The sequence below is a fragment of the Brachionichthys hirsutus genome, chromosome 19 (genome assembly GCF_040956055.1).
Source record: "Brachionichthys hirsutus isolate HB-005 chromosome 19, CSIRO-AGI_Bhir_v1, whole genome shotgun sequence".
NCBI classification, from domain to species: Eukaryota; Metazoa; Chordata; class Actinopteri; order Lophiiformes; family Brachionichthyidae; genus Brachionichthys; species Brachionichthys hirsutus.
Genome location: NC_090915.1, coordinates 3,560,353 through 3,575,861, shown reverse-complemented (window position 1 = coordinate 3,575,861; position 15,509 = coordinate 3,560,353). Strand labels below are relative to the sequence as shown.

The following is a 15,509-nucleotide window of genomic DNA, read 5'->3' as shown; positions in this document are numbered from 1 at the left end:
TGAAGGTCTCCATGACGTCACTCGTTGTCACAGCGACCTCGTCCTCCTTTTGTTTCATGACATGCGCAAAAACAAAGTGCGATGTCACGGTCGTGGAAGCAGACAGCGGACGGCAGAGGGGACTGAAAGGGAGCTGCGTCGAGTTGGAGCAGATCGGAAAGAAAAATAATCAGAACTAAAATAATAGTATCTTCAAAAGCGAAATAATAAATGCAAGTTTTTTTTAGTTTAACACAAAATCAGCGCCTAAGTCTATCGTTATCAATGATAATGTTGCCTGTTTGTCATAGATTTGACATTCATAATGGATTATCAACAGCGGCCAATTTTGAACAGAATAGTTTGACGGAGATTTTAGTGACGCGTTTTATTTTGAAACGTCTCAGCCGGATGTTCACTACTTCAATTTGGCGGACTTTGTCAATGGCGGTCAGCGGCTGACAGAGGGACAGGGCAAGGACTGTCATGGGCCACGGACGGAATCTAATCGGAACTAATCGATTTAAAACCCTGGACTCGGCCGTTCGGGATCGATGAGCGGCAGCAGCGGCGTTTCTGCCCGCAGTTTGCGGCGCTCACCCGGTAGAGTTTAGACAAAGTTAGCTGTTCCTCCCGGGGGGAAGTTTTGCTGCTGCGGAGGAAAAACAAGAGGAAACCCGAGGAGGGGGGGGGAGCCCGAACTATCCCGACATGGAGGACTCCGGGTCGGCCCTGGAGAAGAACGTGGCGGACCTCACGGTGATGGACGTCTACGACATCGCCGCCGCGGTGGGCCAGGAGTTCGAGCGCATCATCGACCAGCACGGCTGCGAGGCTTTGTCCAGGCTCATGCCCAAAGTGGTGCGTGTGCTGGAGATCCTGGAGGTGATGGTGAGCCGCAGCAGCATCGGCCCGGAGACCGACGAGCTGCGGCTGGAGCTGGACAAGCTGCGGCTGGAGCGGATCGAGCGGCTGGAGAAGGAGAAGAAGCACCGGAAGGTGAGTCGGAAAACGTTAGGGGACAGGGGGACATGTCCCTCCTCCGCTTGTAAAAAATGTAAACTTTTTTTCCTTCCACTGAAGTAATTTTTGATTGACTTATGGAATTTTAAAAATGTGAATTTAATTAAGGACCTGGATCCAGTGAAATAGTGAATCTCTTCACATTTGGGTTTGTTAAATCGGGATTAATCTTCCCGTTGTTAATCCGGTGTCTTGTTATGCAGAGTCCCTCACATGTGTTTTCAGGTCCTTCCAGATTAGACTTGTCCAGGATGGAACCTCCTGCTGGGATTTATTTGAGGACAAACTTCCAAACAACCGCGACTGCATAATGACTTTAAATAAAAATAGAATTTAATAAATGTCATCTTTCAATCACGCCAACGGCCTTGTCATTGTCAAAGGGATTATTTTTTTCTGCTGTGGGCACTTTATAATTTTTGATACTTAAATGAACACATTTCAGCTTGTTTTGAAGAAGAGAAGAATGTCTCTTTTAATTTAAACGAGATCACCATGGAGACTGTCCTGTTTAAAATGAGACTTGTGACGGTGACTCGATGCCGGTGAACAGTCACCTGCTCACTGATTAACTGCGTCCCATGACTGTGAGTCGCCTCCTCGGACGGGACGGGGTGAATCTCGCAGCAGAGCTTTCTCTCTCCAAGGTCATGTCCAAACGCACCGGAGGACGAGCGGAAAGAAAGCTGTGGTCGAGACAAACTGTCCCCCAAAGGGTCTGATGGGAAGCATCGTCCTCGTGAAAGTCCTCCTACCTTCAGAACGGCCTTTGATGTATTTCAGATAAATGACTTAAATATTTCATCATCTGTTAGGAGGTCACGTGATCAAAATATGTCAAACTTTTGATTACAGAACCACGCGGGATTGACTGGATGGTTTATTGAGATGTTTTTGGGTTGATAATGACCCAGACCCACCAAATTAGTTGTCGAAACATGGGAAAAGTGAGTTTTTCCATAATGTGTCCCCTTTAAAAGGCTCGAATACTGACTGGGGTTATTGAAATCTGTGGAAATGCAGCTTGTTATTATAAAACGGTGCGTTTTTCTTGCGGCTCCAGGAGTTGGAGCTGGTGGAGGATGTCTGGAGAGGGGAAGCTCAGGACCTCCTCACGCAGATCGCTCAGCTGCAGGAGGAGAACAAAAGCCTCCTCACCAACCGGTCCATCAAAGACCCCCTGAGTGAGGAGGACCTGCAGAGGCACGAGGGTGAGGACGGGCCGCATGTGTTAAAAATAAAATTATTTGTGATTTTATGCTTTTTTTTTTTTTATGTTATAAAAAAACAAAACATTTTAAAAACAGAAATTCATATGCAATTGTAAAACGTGCTCTATGTTTATTATATATTCAATTGAATGTATTTCTAATAAAACATTTTTTTTCAGTTATTTGCTATTTGTGATCTGATTTTATTAAAAAGATATCTAAATATTTTATTAATAATAAATGTATTTAAAATGTTTCTAAGAAAATTAAGATAATGTGTGTATTTATACAATTATACTCTATATTTATAGATACACGCGCACACACGCACACAAACAAACAAAGGACGCCTTCTCTCTGTGCGAGCTCGTCTTGGTCGCACACAGAGGCCACAGTCAGCCACACACACACTGAGGACAGACCAGCCTCTGTTTACAAGCACACCTGCAAAACACACACACACAGTCCAGTCACGTTTCTCCTTCACAAAGATAAAATTGTTTGATCTATTTCTGAATACAGTTTGTTTGTGCCCCCCCCCCTCCTCCCTCCTCACCAGGTATGACAGAGAGAGAGAAGCAGGTGATGAAGAAGCTGAAGGAAGTGGTGGACAAGCAGCGAGACGAGATCCGAGCCAAAGACCGAGAGCTCGCGCTGAGAAACGATGACATAGAAGCAGTAAGCCGTCGTCCCAACCCGAGCTGCTCCTCCTCATCCTCCTCACCTTCCTCACCCTCCTGCTTGTGTCTGTGTCTGAGCAGCTCCAGCAGCAGCAGTCCCGCCTCATGAAGATCAACCACGACCTACGACATAAGATCTCTGTGGTGGAGGCGCAAGGCAAGGCACTAATTGAGCAGAAGGTGGAGCTGGAGGCCCGCGCTCAGGCACGGGGGCAGGAAGTCGGCGCGCTTCGGCAGGAAGTTGCTCGCCTGAGGGAGCGGCTCCAAGGAGATCTGCCTGTCCAGAATCTGGAGGAACCCCAGCCCCCCTCGCCCGCGGAGGTAAATCAGAACACTTAGACCCAAGTGATTGTGAGATTCATGTGAATTTGTTGTCTCTTTTAATATTGAAATTAGCTTTACTGCCTTAAGAAGTAGCAGAAAAGTCTTTCAATAGATTATCTCGACGGTGGTCGTCCGGACGGCAGGGGCTTCCTGTTAGATTCTCTCCCTCTCAATCGCCCAAGAAGCTCAACAATTCACCCAAATCTATGCTATTCAGTCGTGATCTGCTAAAAGTAGAGCAGAACAGGACTCCACACAGCTCCAACTGTCTAATGGGGGATGTTCAGTGGACGACGGAACGTCCTGTCACGTTCCCAGAACATGGGCCTGAGCAGGAAGTGAATGGATTGTCATTCGTAGGTGGAGTTTGGTCGATACCAGTGGCCTCCTGTAAATCCATCAAAATAAAAGCATGAAGCTGCAGCAACGGGGTCGTTTTGTAACGATGTAATGAAGTGTCTCTTTACTCCACCAGCGTGGTAAGGCTGCTACGGTGTTGTTGGGGGCTGAGGGCTGGTCAGACAGTCCTGACCCCCCCTCTGAGCTGACGCTGGGTGGGTTTGAGCCCTCCCCGCGACACCCTTCCGGTTCCACAAGCCCAGTGGGACGCGAGGATGAGGAGACTGAGGATGAAGCAGTGCTGCTTTGGGTAATGCTGGAGTGTTTGGCGGTGGTGTTGTCCTGAGTCTAGCAGCTCGTGGTTCTACTGGTGACCCACGAGACGGGCTGGATCGCTTTGGCATGGGTTTGAACAGCTAACAGGGTGAGCAGGACTTGTAGCTGCAGCTTGGAGAGGAGACGTCCTGTAAAAACCGCACTGGTGACCTTCCTGAATGGAGATCGAACTCTAACAGCACTCGGTTGTCTCAAAACACACCATGATCCTGACCCCCCCCCCCCCCCAATCAGAAATGGATATTGGAACGTCCAGCCTTCATACCTCCGTCTGTTTTACGCCTAATTATGCAGACGGGGAACTGATTTATTTAAAAACATATTTGCAGCCAGTCTCTGTTTCATCCATATTGCGTGGGACAATAAGACAGACATTGTCCCACGCTTTAGTCCACTCCTGCTATGTGACTCTCACACATTAGCTTGCTGCTAACAGCATTTTATTCCAGCTGGACTACAACGGATGCTAATAAGAATCATGGTCTGTTTTTTTTTTCTGTCGCTCGGTGCATGAGGGACTTTGAGGCGGCTGCATGTGGTGTCGGAGTCTTTCGGGGGCAGGGGGGGGGGGGGGGGGGCTTGAGTGTGCCGAGTCAAAAGAAAAAGAGCAAAGTTGATTTGAGTTAAAGGGAGGAGGGAAGTGCGAACAAGTGTATTGGGACAAGGCCTGACGTCTGACTTAGTCTTTGCCACCAGGAGGCGATGTGCGATGAGGACATGCCTGCTGTGTTCCAATATTTTACCAAGGTATCCTCATATCCTTCCCTCCTCCCCCCCCCTCCTTCAGTTTTGTTTCCTCCCTCGTGATGCATCTGGTCTCCCGGCAGGAGGCGCTCTGCGACGAGGAGGCAGGAGGCCTGAAGGACCCCAACCGTCCCCGGTTCACTCTGCAGGAGCTGCGGGACGTCCTCCACGAGAGGAACGAGCTCAAGTCCAAAGTGTTCATGCTTCAGGAGGAGCTGGCCTATTACAAAAGGTTCCCGCCCAGCATGTTTGTGTCACTCTGAGGAGGGGGGGGGGGGGGCGGCGGCGGCGGCGTAACTAGCTCCATTGTTGTTTGTGCAGCGACGAGACGGAGGACGAGCTCATCACTCCCAGTCCCTCTCCGTCCCCGGAGCCGAGGACCCGCTCCCGTTCGTCTGCCCAGCCAGAGTCGGGAATCAAACGGCTGTAAGTTGTCCCCGTCCTCCGGTGCGTCCGTTAACCCCTTGCAGGCGTCCGTTAACCCCTCGCAGGCGTCCGTTAACCCCTCGCAGACGTCCCTTCCTTCCTTCGAGATTGAAATGGAGTAACAGATTACTTTGCATTGGCGTGAGAAACCGCTGATTACATTCGTCCCTGCATGTTCAAAACGTTTAACGCATCACACTTTCATTTCACCGGCAGGAAATCCTTCAGGCTGGTGACATTAGATTTCTGCCTGGTTGACCCCCCCTACATTTAAACTGTAACCTCCAAGGACACGATTCTGACTGCAACACTGTTGTTGGAGCTGGCGAGTGGAAACTGCTCATGCAGATGCTTCCTGTACTGTATGTGTGCGTGTGTGTATGTGTGTGTGTGTGTGTGTGTGTGTGTGTGTGTGTGTGTGCGTGCGTGCTACTTCACATTCTTGATGCGTGTTTCATGTGCAGCATGTTAAGGTGCCTGCATCCATTGGTTTGTTTCTTTTACTTGTGCAGACATTAAAATGAACAAAGGCGCGACCTTAGGTTCAAACAGAGGTCGATAGTTGACGTCCCTGTCCCTGTCTCCCCCCTGTCCGTCCCCCCGTCCCCCTCCTCTCTTTGTGTGTCTTCACCTCTGTGTGACAGGATCTTCACAGCCATTATGCCGATGGTGGCGGCTGGTTTGATCCCAGATGACCCCACTTTACAGCCAATCAGACGCCTCGTATCTCTTGTATGACTCCATATTTTGATCTCGGCTAACAGCTTCCGTTGCCTTGCATGTGCCGGGGTTACGTCGTGAAACTCCCCCCCCCCCCCCGCCCTTGTAGTGTTCTGATTGGCTGGTTGTGGGGCTGTGTTATTTAATTATTATCCAGCCAGTCAGAATATGAACATGTAGCCGGCTGTCGTCTCACCCCCCCCCCCCCCCCCCCCCCCCCCAAGTCTGCTCTAACGCAAACTAAAGTTTCTCTTAGCTCATTAGACTGTTAAAGTTGCGTTAATAATTAATTAAGTTCTAATCTTCTAATATTAATCTGGTAATTTCAACCCAATCCGCGGCTCTGACTCGACGCAGGATGATGTAGTACAGCTGCAAAGTAAAATAATCCTGAAGAAAATGTCTCTCCATCCGTCAAGACGATGAAGCATCAAGGATAATGATCCCAAACGGACCTCGGAGTCCACCAAGGCTTGGATTCAGGAGAAGTGGGAAATCTCTGGTTGCAGCAGTTTAAACCAGGAATGTTCTCGATCTGGAGGCCTTTATTCACGAGGAATGGGGCTGAGATTCCCTCGGGAGTCTGGATCGTAGAAGCTGAAGGATCTCGGGGTTTCAATCCTTAACCTGCTGCAGCCAAAAAAACAAATACCTAATTTAATATCTGAAATCTTTAAAATGTTGTGGAACAAAGATTTCCAGTAAATTTGAATCATTTTTGCTTCCAACAGTTTGCGTTGCTGTCAATCAGTATCCTGAACACTCCCCCTCTGTCCTCTCTCTCCCATCCTCTCGTCTCAGGTTTAGTTTCTTCTCCCGTGACAAGCGGCGAGGCTCTCAGCGGAGCGTCGAAGGCTCGTGGGCGGGGAAAGACGGCGTGCAAACAGAACAAGCCCAGGAGGCGTTGCAACACGCGTAGTCGACTGGAGGAACGCTCGTCGAGGTCGCTCCAACAGCTCTTCGTCGCTCACACCAGGCTTGTGAATTGCACGGCAACAGTAGTGACTCACACACCACCAGTAAAATAATTTAAAAAAAAAATATCGCCAGCCCGAGGTGGGAAAGGCCGGCAGATTGGAGCGAACCTTGAACTTTTAATTCTAGAAATCCAAATGTATTTAAATACCTGAGAACCATACTGTAAATCTCAATGGCACATACAGACAGTACACATTTAAAAAGGAGAATATATTTTGTGCATGAAGGGGTTTATTTAATCAGAGGAGCTCGAGTTGACGGCTCGAAAATGGAAAGTGGATCTAAATGTTGGTGAATTTGAAGCAGTTGAAAAGCCTCGGAGACATGAAAGTGTTTGTTGTGCTCTGAAAGATCAGAGTTTTATATGGTGAAATAGAAAGAAAGAAATCTGGAAACTGCAGGTTTTTTCCACCATTATTTTGAATTTTATTCTCAGAATTAAAACAACACTTTTGTGTCCTGTTAATTTGCTTAGAGTTGCGGTCCTTGGTCCCGCGGGGCAGGCATCGGTCCATCACCAAAAAATCTTTGCCGCTCTACAAACATAAACGTTACACTCGTATAGAACGTGATGCATAGAATCAGAGAAATCTTACAGAAATATATGTTTGCAAATACTTCTATTTAAGTATCTCAAGCAGTATGTAAAAGTTATGGAAGCTTTTGCCTGCCAAGAGGTTGCGCTTGATAAAATAAATAATTGTTGTGTCCATCTTGATGCAGCATAATTGGGTGTTGTGCATATTTAAATTGTGTAATATACAGATTTGACTTGACTGATATACTTTCTAAAAGAAAAGTGCAATAACATTTAGTCAGAATTCTAAAACTGCATCGTATAAATTATTTTAAACAGCAATATCATGGTTTTGACTCAAGTACAATTTAAATCTTTTTTTACTTCCTCTCTTTGCAGAAATGGGCTTCCATATGTAAGTGTTATCTTCAATTTAACTCTATTATAAAATAAGCACAAATTTCCACTTCATGTCAAAACAATAAAACCTTTTCATTACATTTTTTAAAATTCTTTAATTCAGTGCCAAACGCCGTTGCTGCGCGTCACGCCTTTTATTTTAGCATACAGGCTCCTCTTCAGTATCAGCAGCTGAAACCAAGTGGGTTACGACGTGTAACCATAGCGACAACGTAAATTTTTGAAACTGCAGAAACCAGCCGCCTCAGTGAACCTTCGTGTTTTTATGTAACCGAGAACATACACGGTTTTTAACAACCCCGAAGATTACGTCGTCTGTGACGTACCATCCACCACTTTGTCGAAAAACTAGCGATGAGTGTTTTTTTTATTTATTATTATTTTTATTTAAGTTTAATTTGTAGAAAATACAAAGTAATGAATATGAAATTTCGCTTACTAGAAAGGTGTGAACACTAGATGTCGAAATGCATCATCGATACAAACCTTTAAAGAGAAAATTCAGTTAACGCGCTTGATGTGGAACGAGTGGAAGTGGAATAAAATAACTATTATGAGTGTGAAAGCAGCAGTTTTACACGAGGACAGATGAAATCATATTTATTGCATCTCTTACTGTGGACTTCATTTGGAGGTCAAAGGAGATCTGGAAGATTTAGTGAAACATTTAAAGGGAAATGTAGTCAAAGCCTGTCAGTGTTGCTTATCTATGTTCTTTTCCCTTTTTAAATATATTATGAATGCATCTGTGCTTTATTTAACGAGCTGTCTCTGCAGTAATAAAGAAACTGTCCCGTGTATTGCATTTGATGTTATTCGCCATCACACACTGTCAAATGTTTTACACTTTGGTAGTCAGATCCGTCTACCTACCAAGGAAAAATATTTATATTTGTGTGATAAAATGGAGAAATGTGGCTTTAAAGTTCTTGTAATGTAGCAACAAACTGGACACCACCATTGTTACTTGCATATCACATCTTTATTCATCACTGCCTCGAGCCCAGCATTAAAATTCATTCAATGCTACAACAGCAAACAATCCGTGTCCCAAATGGCCGTTTTATTGCAGTAGTTCTACGTGAAGGGATGAATCCAAAATGTAACAGGAAGCCGATATTCAACGTGATAATTTGCTACCGTTTGACATCAGACTGGGTTCTTCATATTAACACTGATGAGGCCTCATTTTAATATCATTAGAAAATGTAATAAAATAATCCCATATTTGACTAAAACAAATTAATTTGTAAACGATCACCGTGATTGCTTTTTTTTTTTTACACTTATCTCCTGTACAACAAACCAGAGATGATGGATTACATTTGGAAACAATGGCCAGGTTTCCATATTTAGTAACATTTTAAGACAAACTTGCTACAATTAAGTAAAAAATAGAAAAAAGGAACAGTCAAATATTTATGGAAAATACACTTTCGCACTTCCTTGATGACTGAAAGAAGATTATCCCTGCTTTTAGTTTTGCCGTTTCAGTTTGAAGATATTCAGGATTATTTGTTTAGCACACATTCTTTAAAAAAAAAAGAAGAAAAAAAGCTAAATCTCATGCTTGGATTCTACCCTCCAGCTCTTAGCAAGAAAGCAAATAGGATATACTTCTCAAAAAATAAAAAATTATCCAAAATAATTTATTATACCGGTACTTGAGATGACTTTTAGCAAAAAACACACACAACACCTGTAAGAAGCAAACGTGCTGTATAGCGTAATAAAAGGAATGTTTTACCTGCTAGAAAACTAATCAAACGTGTAATAAGTACAGAAGATATTCAAACTACATTGTTTGTGTGTGTGTGTGTGTGGGGCATTAAAGGTTAGTGACAATGCAAATACATTATAGATTTGAATTCATCATTCTAGTCCAGAACCAATTAATTTAAACAACTTAAATAAGTACTTTTATATTTTTTACACTATATTCTATGCAGGTACTCTATCTAACAGATAGACACCAAAACTGATTTATTTTGAGTCCGTTCTGCCTATGTTTGATTTTTAAAACACTACTATGAAACTTTTATTTACAATTGCTCCTCCACCAAGAAGATTGTTCTCATGTTTATCTGTGTTTCCATGAAACTTGGGAGAAGTTAGGCCTGTGGCAGTCCATGATTTTAGCCACTCGCTCTACCTGAACCTGGTAAGGGTTAGGGCCAACTTAAATTAGTTGGGTTAATAATTTATATTTGGTTTATCTTAATTTAAAGGGATTGTTGCACCTTGGTCAATGTTTATGTATACTTCTGGTTTTGAAAAGGAACCGGGTTTTTTATGGGCTCAGTAGAACTGATTTATCATTCCATTTTTTTAATAACTTAAAATAGGATTTAATTACTTATCTGTCCACTGTCCCTAATCACACCATGTGCCCGTGTCCATTGTTTGGTGCTAATGAGATTACTCAGGCTAGAATACAGTTATTTCAGTAACATCATCACCATGTTAATTATATAGAAAAAAAAGGATTGCAATGTTTAGAAGTAGAAATGTCAGAGAGTATACTTTCACCAGTCAGTGACTTGCTAGCTAATAAATCCAATGCAAATCCAGATAAGATGAAAAAAAGTGCGACAGAAACACTGCCAGAACTCTGAGCTAAATTTGATCATCCGTCCTACAATTCATAAAACTTTCATTGAGTATTGTTGCACGAAATATCTGGTGGTGAACAATATGACAAACAATTTACAGCGAGCAGAGGGAGAGAAACCAGTACATCTCAGCACTGGTCATTCTGGAGCAGACTGGGCTCGTTTTTAGCATTAACAAGGTAACAAATGTGAGACTTCTGCTTTAAATGAGCTCTTTGCTGCTTTTTAAAAGGGAGGAGTTTGACATTGAGAAACACACCAATTTGCTTTCTAACACTTTGATATCAAGCCCCTACCAGAGGGCTGGAACCAGTTAGCCTGTACTACGCACCAGTCATTTTGATTTAAATGGTAAAAGTTGACGTCAGTTCGTGTTCCGTTTGGTCAGAGCTTCTGTGTTAACTCAAGAACTGAACAGAGGTTTGGACACTATGGACAGTTCTCTGGAGGACAGGCTAAACACGGTGACGGTGAATACTGACATAAGTACTGCAAGTACAACACATTTAATCAAATGTCAAACTAATCCTTTAAACTTTACAACTGTGAGCCAGTGATTAAATGATCAGGTGCAGCAACATTACAAAAAAAGAGTGAGCAGGAGAATTTATATTTAGGTGAACTAAAGGAAGGTTTGTCAGCAGAGAATCGGGATTGCTGATTTTTCTTTTTTAAACAAATGTTAACAGAATGTAGTTTCGGTAATAACGTTTGTTTTACTTCAACATTACCATATGAAAGTCAAATGTATGGTGCAGAATATAAAAAAATTAAATATGAGCTTAAAAAACTTTTTAAAAAACCATAAAAACTGAAGGAAATTGATGATTTGACAAATGTCTAATTTCTAAGTAGCTCTGTATTTTCAAACATAATATTTTACACCTGGAAAATAAACATATTTGATCTAGTTTTTGTCATCAGGACCCAGAAACGCCAACTGAACTGAGAGTTTGACTAACTGTAATGCTAATAAATACTGGCAGGAAGTTTCCATTCGAACTGAATATATTTTCTTAAAAAAAAAAAAGAATTGTAATTTGCATCTCATAGGTCTCGCTGATCCAAAAGGGCTCTGTGGCCATAACTAGAAGTATTGCTCACTACCAATTAAGAAAAAGCAGTATAAAAATGCAGAGCATCAACTACCTCCTGCATGTAATGTAATACAAAACATACAAAATAAATGTGCTGCAAAACAACCGGAAATTTTCATACACACAAATAAAAAGTACAGATGTCGTCTGACAAGGCAGACGGCTCTCGAAATGTGATACGTACCCCCCCAGCAACCCCCAACTTCCTAGATATCGGAACAAAAAGGGTACACGTTCTGTTTCTAAGGCATTTTGTACACGAGCTAAAGAGAAATAAGCATTACTGTAACGTTTCCCTGTTTGTTTTCGAAGACGCTTCGATCAGTACTTGAGCCACGGGTGAGCTGCGATGGAGGCTTTGCTGCGGTCGCCGTAGTCGTAGAGCAGCTCGTCGCCCTCGTCGATGTCTCGAGAGGCGGTGAGGATCAGGTGGGGGACGCCGTTAATGTCGTGCAGTTTGGTTTGGCAGTTTCCATTTTTACTGTGATTTATCAACCTACCCAGTCGACCGGTCTCTTTTGTGGCATCCACACTGTAAAAAACAAAAAAAGGATCACTTGCCAAGGACATTTAATTCTCTTCATATGAGCTGAAAATGTAACACTGTCCACACTGGAGCAAAACACCAGCAAGCCACACCCACTTCCATAAAAGGGCGTGGTTACTCAAGTCATTTGAGGTTCCAGACATGCATACACACGGGACTGACGTGGCCGTCGTACCAGTAAGTTTTGCAGAGGTGCTGGAAGTAGTACATGTAGCAGCCGGTGGCGGGGCTCAGCGCGTACTCGGCCTCCCTCTTTTTGGCGTCGGGGATCTGCAGCAGGTCTCCGTGATACTCCACCACGTACTCGCCTTTCTGAAAACACCGGGTGGCGAACACCGCTCTCCCCTTTCCTTCAATATGTTGCACCTACAATAATATGTGGAGATTTACCATCAATGAGGCACATTCCACTCTTTCCTGCTGCATCCTTGCTGCCCCCCTACATACCTCCATTCCTTCCTCTATTCCCTTTGTGATGAGGTCATCTATGTGTTTCTTTTCTTCACACTGGAAACGAGAAGCACGAGTTGGTTTTTCATGAAAAAGAGCAAACACACAAAACAAATGGATGTCAGTAAATGATGCAAAATAAGAGTAATCTATGAAGGTATTAAACCTGTAAATTCAGTTCTGGATGCAAGGAGTAGAAAGTACAGACATTTCTGTGAACATGTACGACATAACAGGTAGATTGTAAGAAAAAAATGAGTTACGTATGTGTAACTAAAGTACAGTAATGTCGTATTAGTACTTTTATCTTACCTGAAGCTCCGTTTTACTTTTTCTCGAGCTTCGTCTTATTGGATAGTAGTCGGTAACTTTTCTGTTTTGGGAGTTTTTCCCTTCTGCACTGCAGTGAGGAAAAAAAAAAAAAAAAAACGATTTGAACCACCTGAACGGCGATCATGCTCTCCTGTAACTCGTCCAATAACCAGGATGTGGCGTGCGTACATTCTTCTCGTGGATTTCTTTCCCTTAACTTTGAGGCGGACTCCTCTCCTCTGGTGGCTGAGGACAGCGCTGCTGCTGTTGTTGGCATGAAGGGGAGCGTGAGCGGAGAAGCTGCTGCCGAGGGGGAGGGGGCGGTCGGTAGGGGGGTGGAGGCAGGCCGGCGTGCAGTGGAGCTGAGGACGCTGGCTGTAGACGCTCGCCATTTCTGGGAACTCGGACTTTGAGTCTTTTGGTGTCGTGCGTTTGGTGTTCATTCTGCCTGGAAGGAAGTAACAGATTATATTGTTCCTCCTTCAATTACATAATCTAACACAAATGCAGGTGCAGCTGAGACGCTTACCCTCCCCCTGCCGCTGGGCACCATTTTGCTGGTAGCACACTGGAGAGCACCTTCCCTCCTCTGTTAGCTTGATCGTCTTTTCATCGTGAACTGAGGGCACGGACTTGGTGCAGCTTAGGACGGTGACTGAATGGCTATTGCATACAGTCTCCTGTGAACGAGAACAATGTATTTAGTCGGTGATCCTGCGATAATGTTTTGTTGATGTGGACAGCGCTGTACTTTCGATAAAGGAGAGACATAATCAACAACATGTTCATAATTCAAATTCCAGTTTCAAACCAAACTTAACAAAGACGCATAAAAGGAGTGGAACCACTTTTTCCACTTCCTTTAACAATGTGAGATAAGGCTTTAAAAAAAATACTCTACACTTCAAAAAATCTATTACCGGTATGCATGAACTATTTATTACTCTAGAAGCGTAGGCGCTAATAATTAGAATCACATTTATTAAAAATCAATGGAAAATGTGTAGTTCCTCTGCAGTCTTATTGCACATATACTTAAAATTACACGAAAGTACACGAGTAAATATCCTTAGTTACTTCTCACCACCGGTGTGGGTGGGGCCTGGGGCACCATGCTGGCTCCACACGCACACACACACACACACACACACACACACACACAAACACACACACACACACACAGTCCCTTTAAATTAGTAGTCAAGGGTTACGCAGGCCCTGCGGCATAAAAGCTAATGTCGAACACACCCATACGCAATTCTACTTCAGTTGCTGCTTATATTTAAACTTGGAAAACGACAATAAAAACATTAAACTGCGCGTTTATTGTTCCCTTATAAAGTCCGACATGCTGCTGTCGCCTCAGCTAGCAGGCTTGTATGTAACTAGCATAGCTAGCAAGCACTTTTCAACAGAAGCCTCTCATGTGTAGCTACTGTAACCACACAAAACACTAGAAAAGTATCTTTTACTCCACAAAAACACATTCGCGTAGCCTCATTTCCAACAAATGTACCCACTTGAAAAAGCCGTAATTTAGGCTACTTAACCTGTGTTTGGTAATGCCCCAACAAACTTACCCCGTTCATGTCCGACTTTGTCTTCGTGGCTTCGAGCCCGTTCGGGGAAAGATGTATCGATTTTACTGCCAGTTTGAGATTAACCCTCGTCCCGGTCCCCCCCACCGACAAGCTGCCCCTCTTCCACTGCGACTACGTGCCCTCTTGTTGTCGTAAAAGTGCCACCAGCTCAACCAACGAAACCTCCACAGCTCCTGTCCGCCATTTTTCTACACCTAAAATGAATGATGAAAGACGAGGCACTATCACCCCCTACAGGCCGACGGCGACAGGACGTTTTAAAGCGACGCTTTCAATCCAGGGGGTTTAAATACACGGCAGTGTTGATTTCATCATCTCCTTGAGTAATTTTATGTCATATGGAAAGTAGAAACACAATTGTGTTTCTTTAATGATTACCTTACTTTTAATCATCAACAACAAAGACACAATCAGTCACTAATTAGTGGCCAGCATTGGTTACAACAACTCCTGGGTGATGTTTTCAAGTGGGATTGCTCAAACAAAAAATGGATTTGCAACTCCTTTCTTTGGTTTACAAATCCTTTTTTTTGCTTGCAAATCTTTTTTTTTGGTTGCAAATCCATTTTGTGTTTGATTGCATAAAAAGAAACAAATTTCTCTCCATAGAAAAACCTTCCAACATGTCTTCTGTGTAGGAAGACTTGGGTTTCACCTCAAACAAGGACTTCTATGACCTGGGTGAATAACAATCTACTAAGAGAGTTATGAAAGATTACAGTAGTTTGATAAATTATTTTTATTTTTATTATTATTCTTAAATTATATTTTTATTTATTATTATTATCATCTTTGGTTGACACTCAGAAAATTCAAATATTTGATTCATTTGCTCAAATAGTTCCTTTAAAAATAGCTAAGTCAATAATTAATCACAAGAAAATAATAAACAGTGTGGTACTTTTGTAGTTTATTACGAGTAATACAAAATTAGTTTTGTCATGGTAATAAAAACAGTGATGATTGGGAGAAAAAAGAAAAGAAAAGCACATGCCAAAGAAAAAAGGAAGAAGAACAACGAAGAAGAAATTTTCTGATCGTCACTTCCTACCAAGATTTTGAGGGGTCACGTGATGCCGTATTAGCTCGCTGATACTGCTATGTTTGTCCTTTGTGCTAACGGTTTAGAAATGCTCCATTTCTTGCTTTTGACGGTGTATTGTCGTCGAAGGACGCCCCGCAGCCCTCCGGAG

The 15,509-nt window shown here is 43.2% G+C and overlaps 2 protein-coding genes across 5 annotated transcripts; one reads left to right on the top strand and one right to left on the bottom strand.

The window, feature by feature from the left end:
- The first annotated feature begins 440 nt into the window (after positions 1 to 440).
- rilpl1 (Rab interacting lysosomal protein-like 1) lies at positions 441 to 8,495 on the top strand. Of its 4 annotated transcripts, none has more exons than XM_068752593.1 (9): positions 441 to 978; positions 2,066 to 2,213; positions 2,773 to 2,891; positions 2,975 to 3,214; positions 3,693 to 3,866; positions 4,589 to 4,639; positions 4,720 to 4,868; positions 4,958 to 5,062; positions 6,584 to 8,495. In XM_068752593.1, the coding sequence occupies exons 1-9, from the start codon at positions 691 to 693 to the stop codon at positions 6,699 to 6,701; spliced, it is 1,392 nt and encodes a 463-aa protein (XP_068608694.1). In that variant the 5' UTR covers positions 441 to 690; the 3' UTR covers positions 6,702 to 8,495. The 4 variants fall into 4 exon arrangements, with proteins under 4 accessions (XP_068608694.1, XP_068608696.1, XP_068608695.1 ...); XM_068752595.1 differs by lacking the exon at positions 4,589 to 4,639 and adding an exon at positions 5,707 to 5,794 and having other exon boundaries at positions 6,584 to 6,709; XM_068752594.1 differs by lacking the exon at positions 4,589 to 4,639.
- Positions 8,496 to 11,727: 3,232 nt separating this feature from the next.
- kmt5aa (lysine methyltransferase 5Aa) lies at positions 11,728 to 14,380 on the bottom strand. The gene is made up of 7 exons (XM_068752993.1): positions 14,296 to 14,380; positions 13,245 to 13,395; positions 12,905 to 13,163; positions 12,716 to 12,803; positions 12,401 to 12,460; positions 12,129 to 12,319; positions 11,728 to 11,938 (listed from the first exon to the last, which is right to left on the bottom strand). The coding sequence occupies exons 1-7, from the start codon at positions 14,302 to 14,304 to the stop codon at positions 11,728 to 11,730; spliced, it is 969 nt and encodes a 322-aa protein (XP_068609094.1). The 5' UTR covers positions 14,305 to 14,380.
- Between the last annotated feature and the right edge of the window lie 1,129 nt (positions 14,381 to 15,509).

Coding starts and splice junctions, on each gene's coding strand:
- kmt5aa (XM_068752993.1), bottom strand. Junction 12,320..12,400: donor GAATAGAGGAAGGAATGGAG/GTATGTAGGGGG, acceptor ATATTATTGTAG/GTGCAACATATTGAAGGAAA. Junction 11,939..12,128: donor CACCTCTGCAAAACTTACTG/GTACGACGGCCA, acceptor TGTTTTTTACAG/TGTGGATGCCACAAAAGAGA.
- rilpl1 (XM_068752593.1), top strand. CDS start 691: ATGGAGGACTCCGGGTCGGCCCTGGAGAAGAACGTGGCGGACCTCACG. Junction 2,892..2,974: donor GAAACGATGACATAGAAGCA/GTAAGCCGTCGT, acceptor GTGTCTGAGCAG/CTCCAGCAGCAGCAGTCCCG. Junction 3,867..4,588: donor ATGAAGCAGTGCTGCTTTGG/GTAATGCTGGAG, acceptor CTTTGCCACCAG/GAGGCGATGTGCGATGAGGA.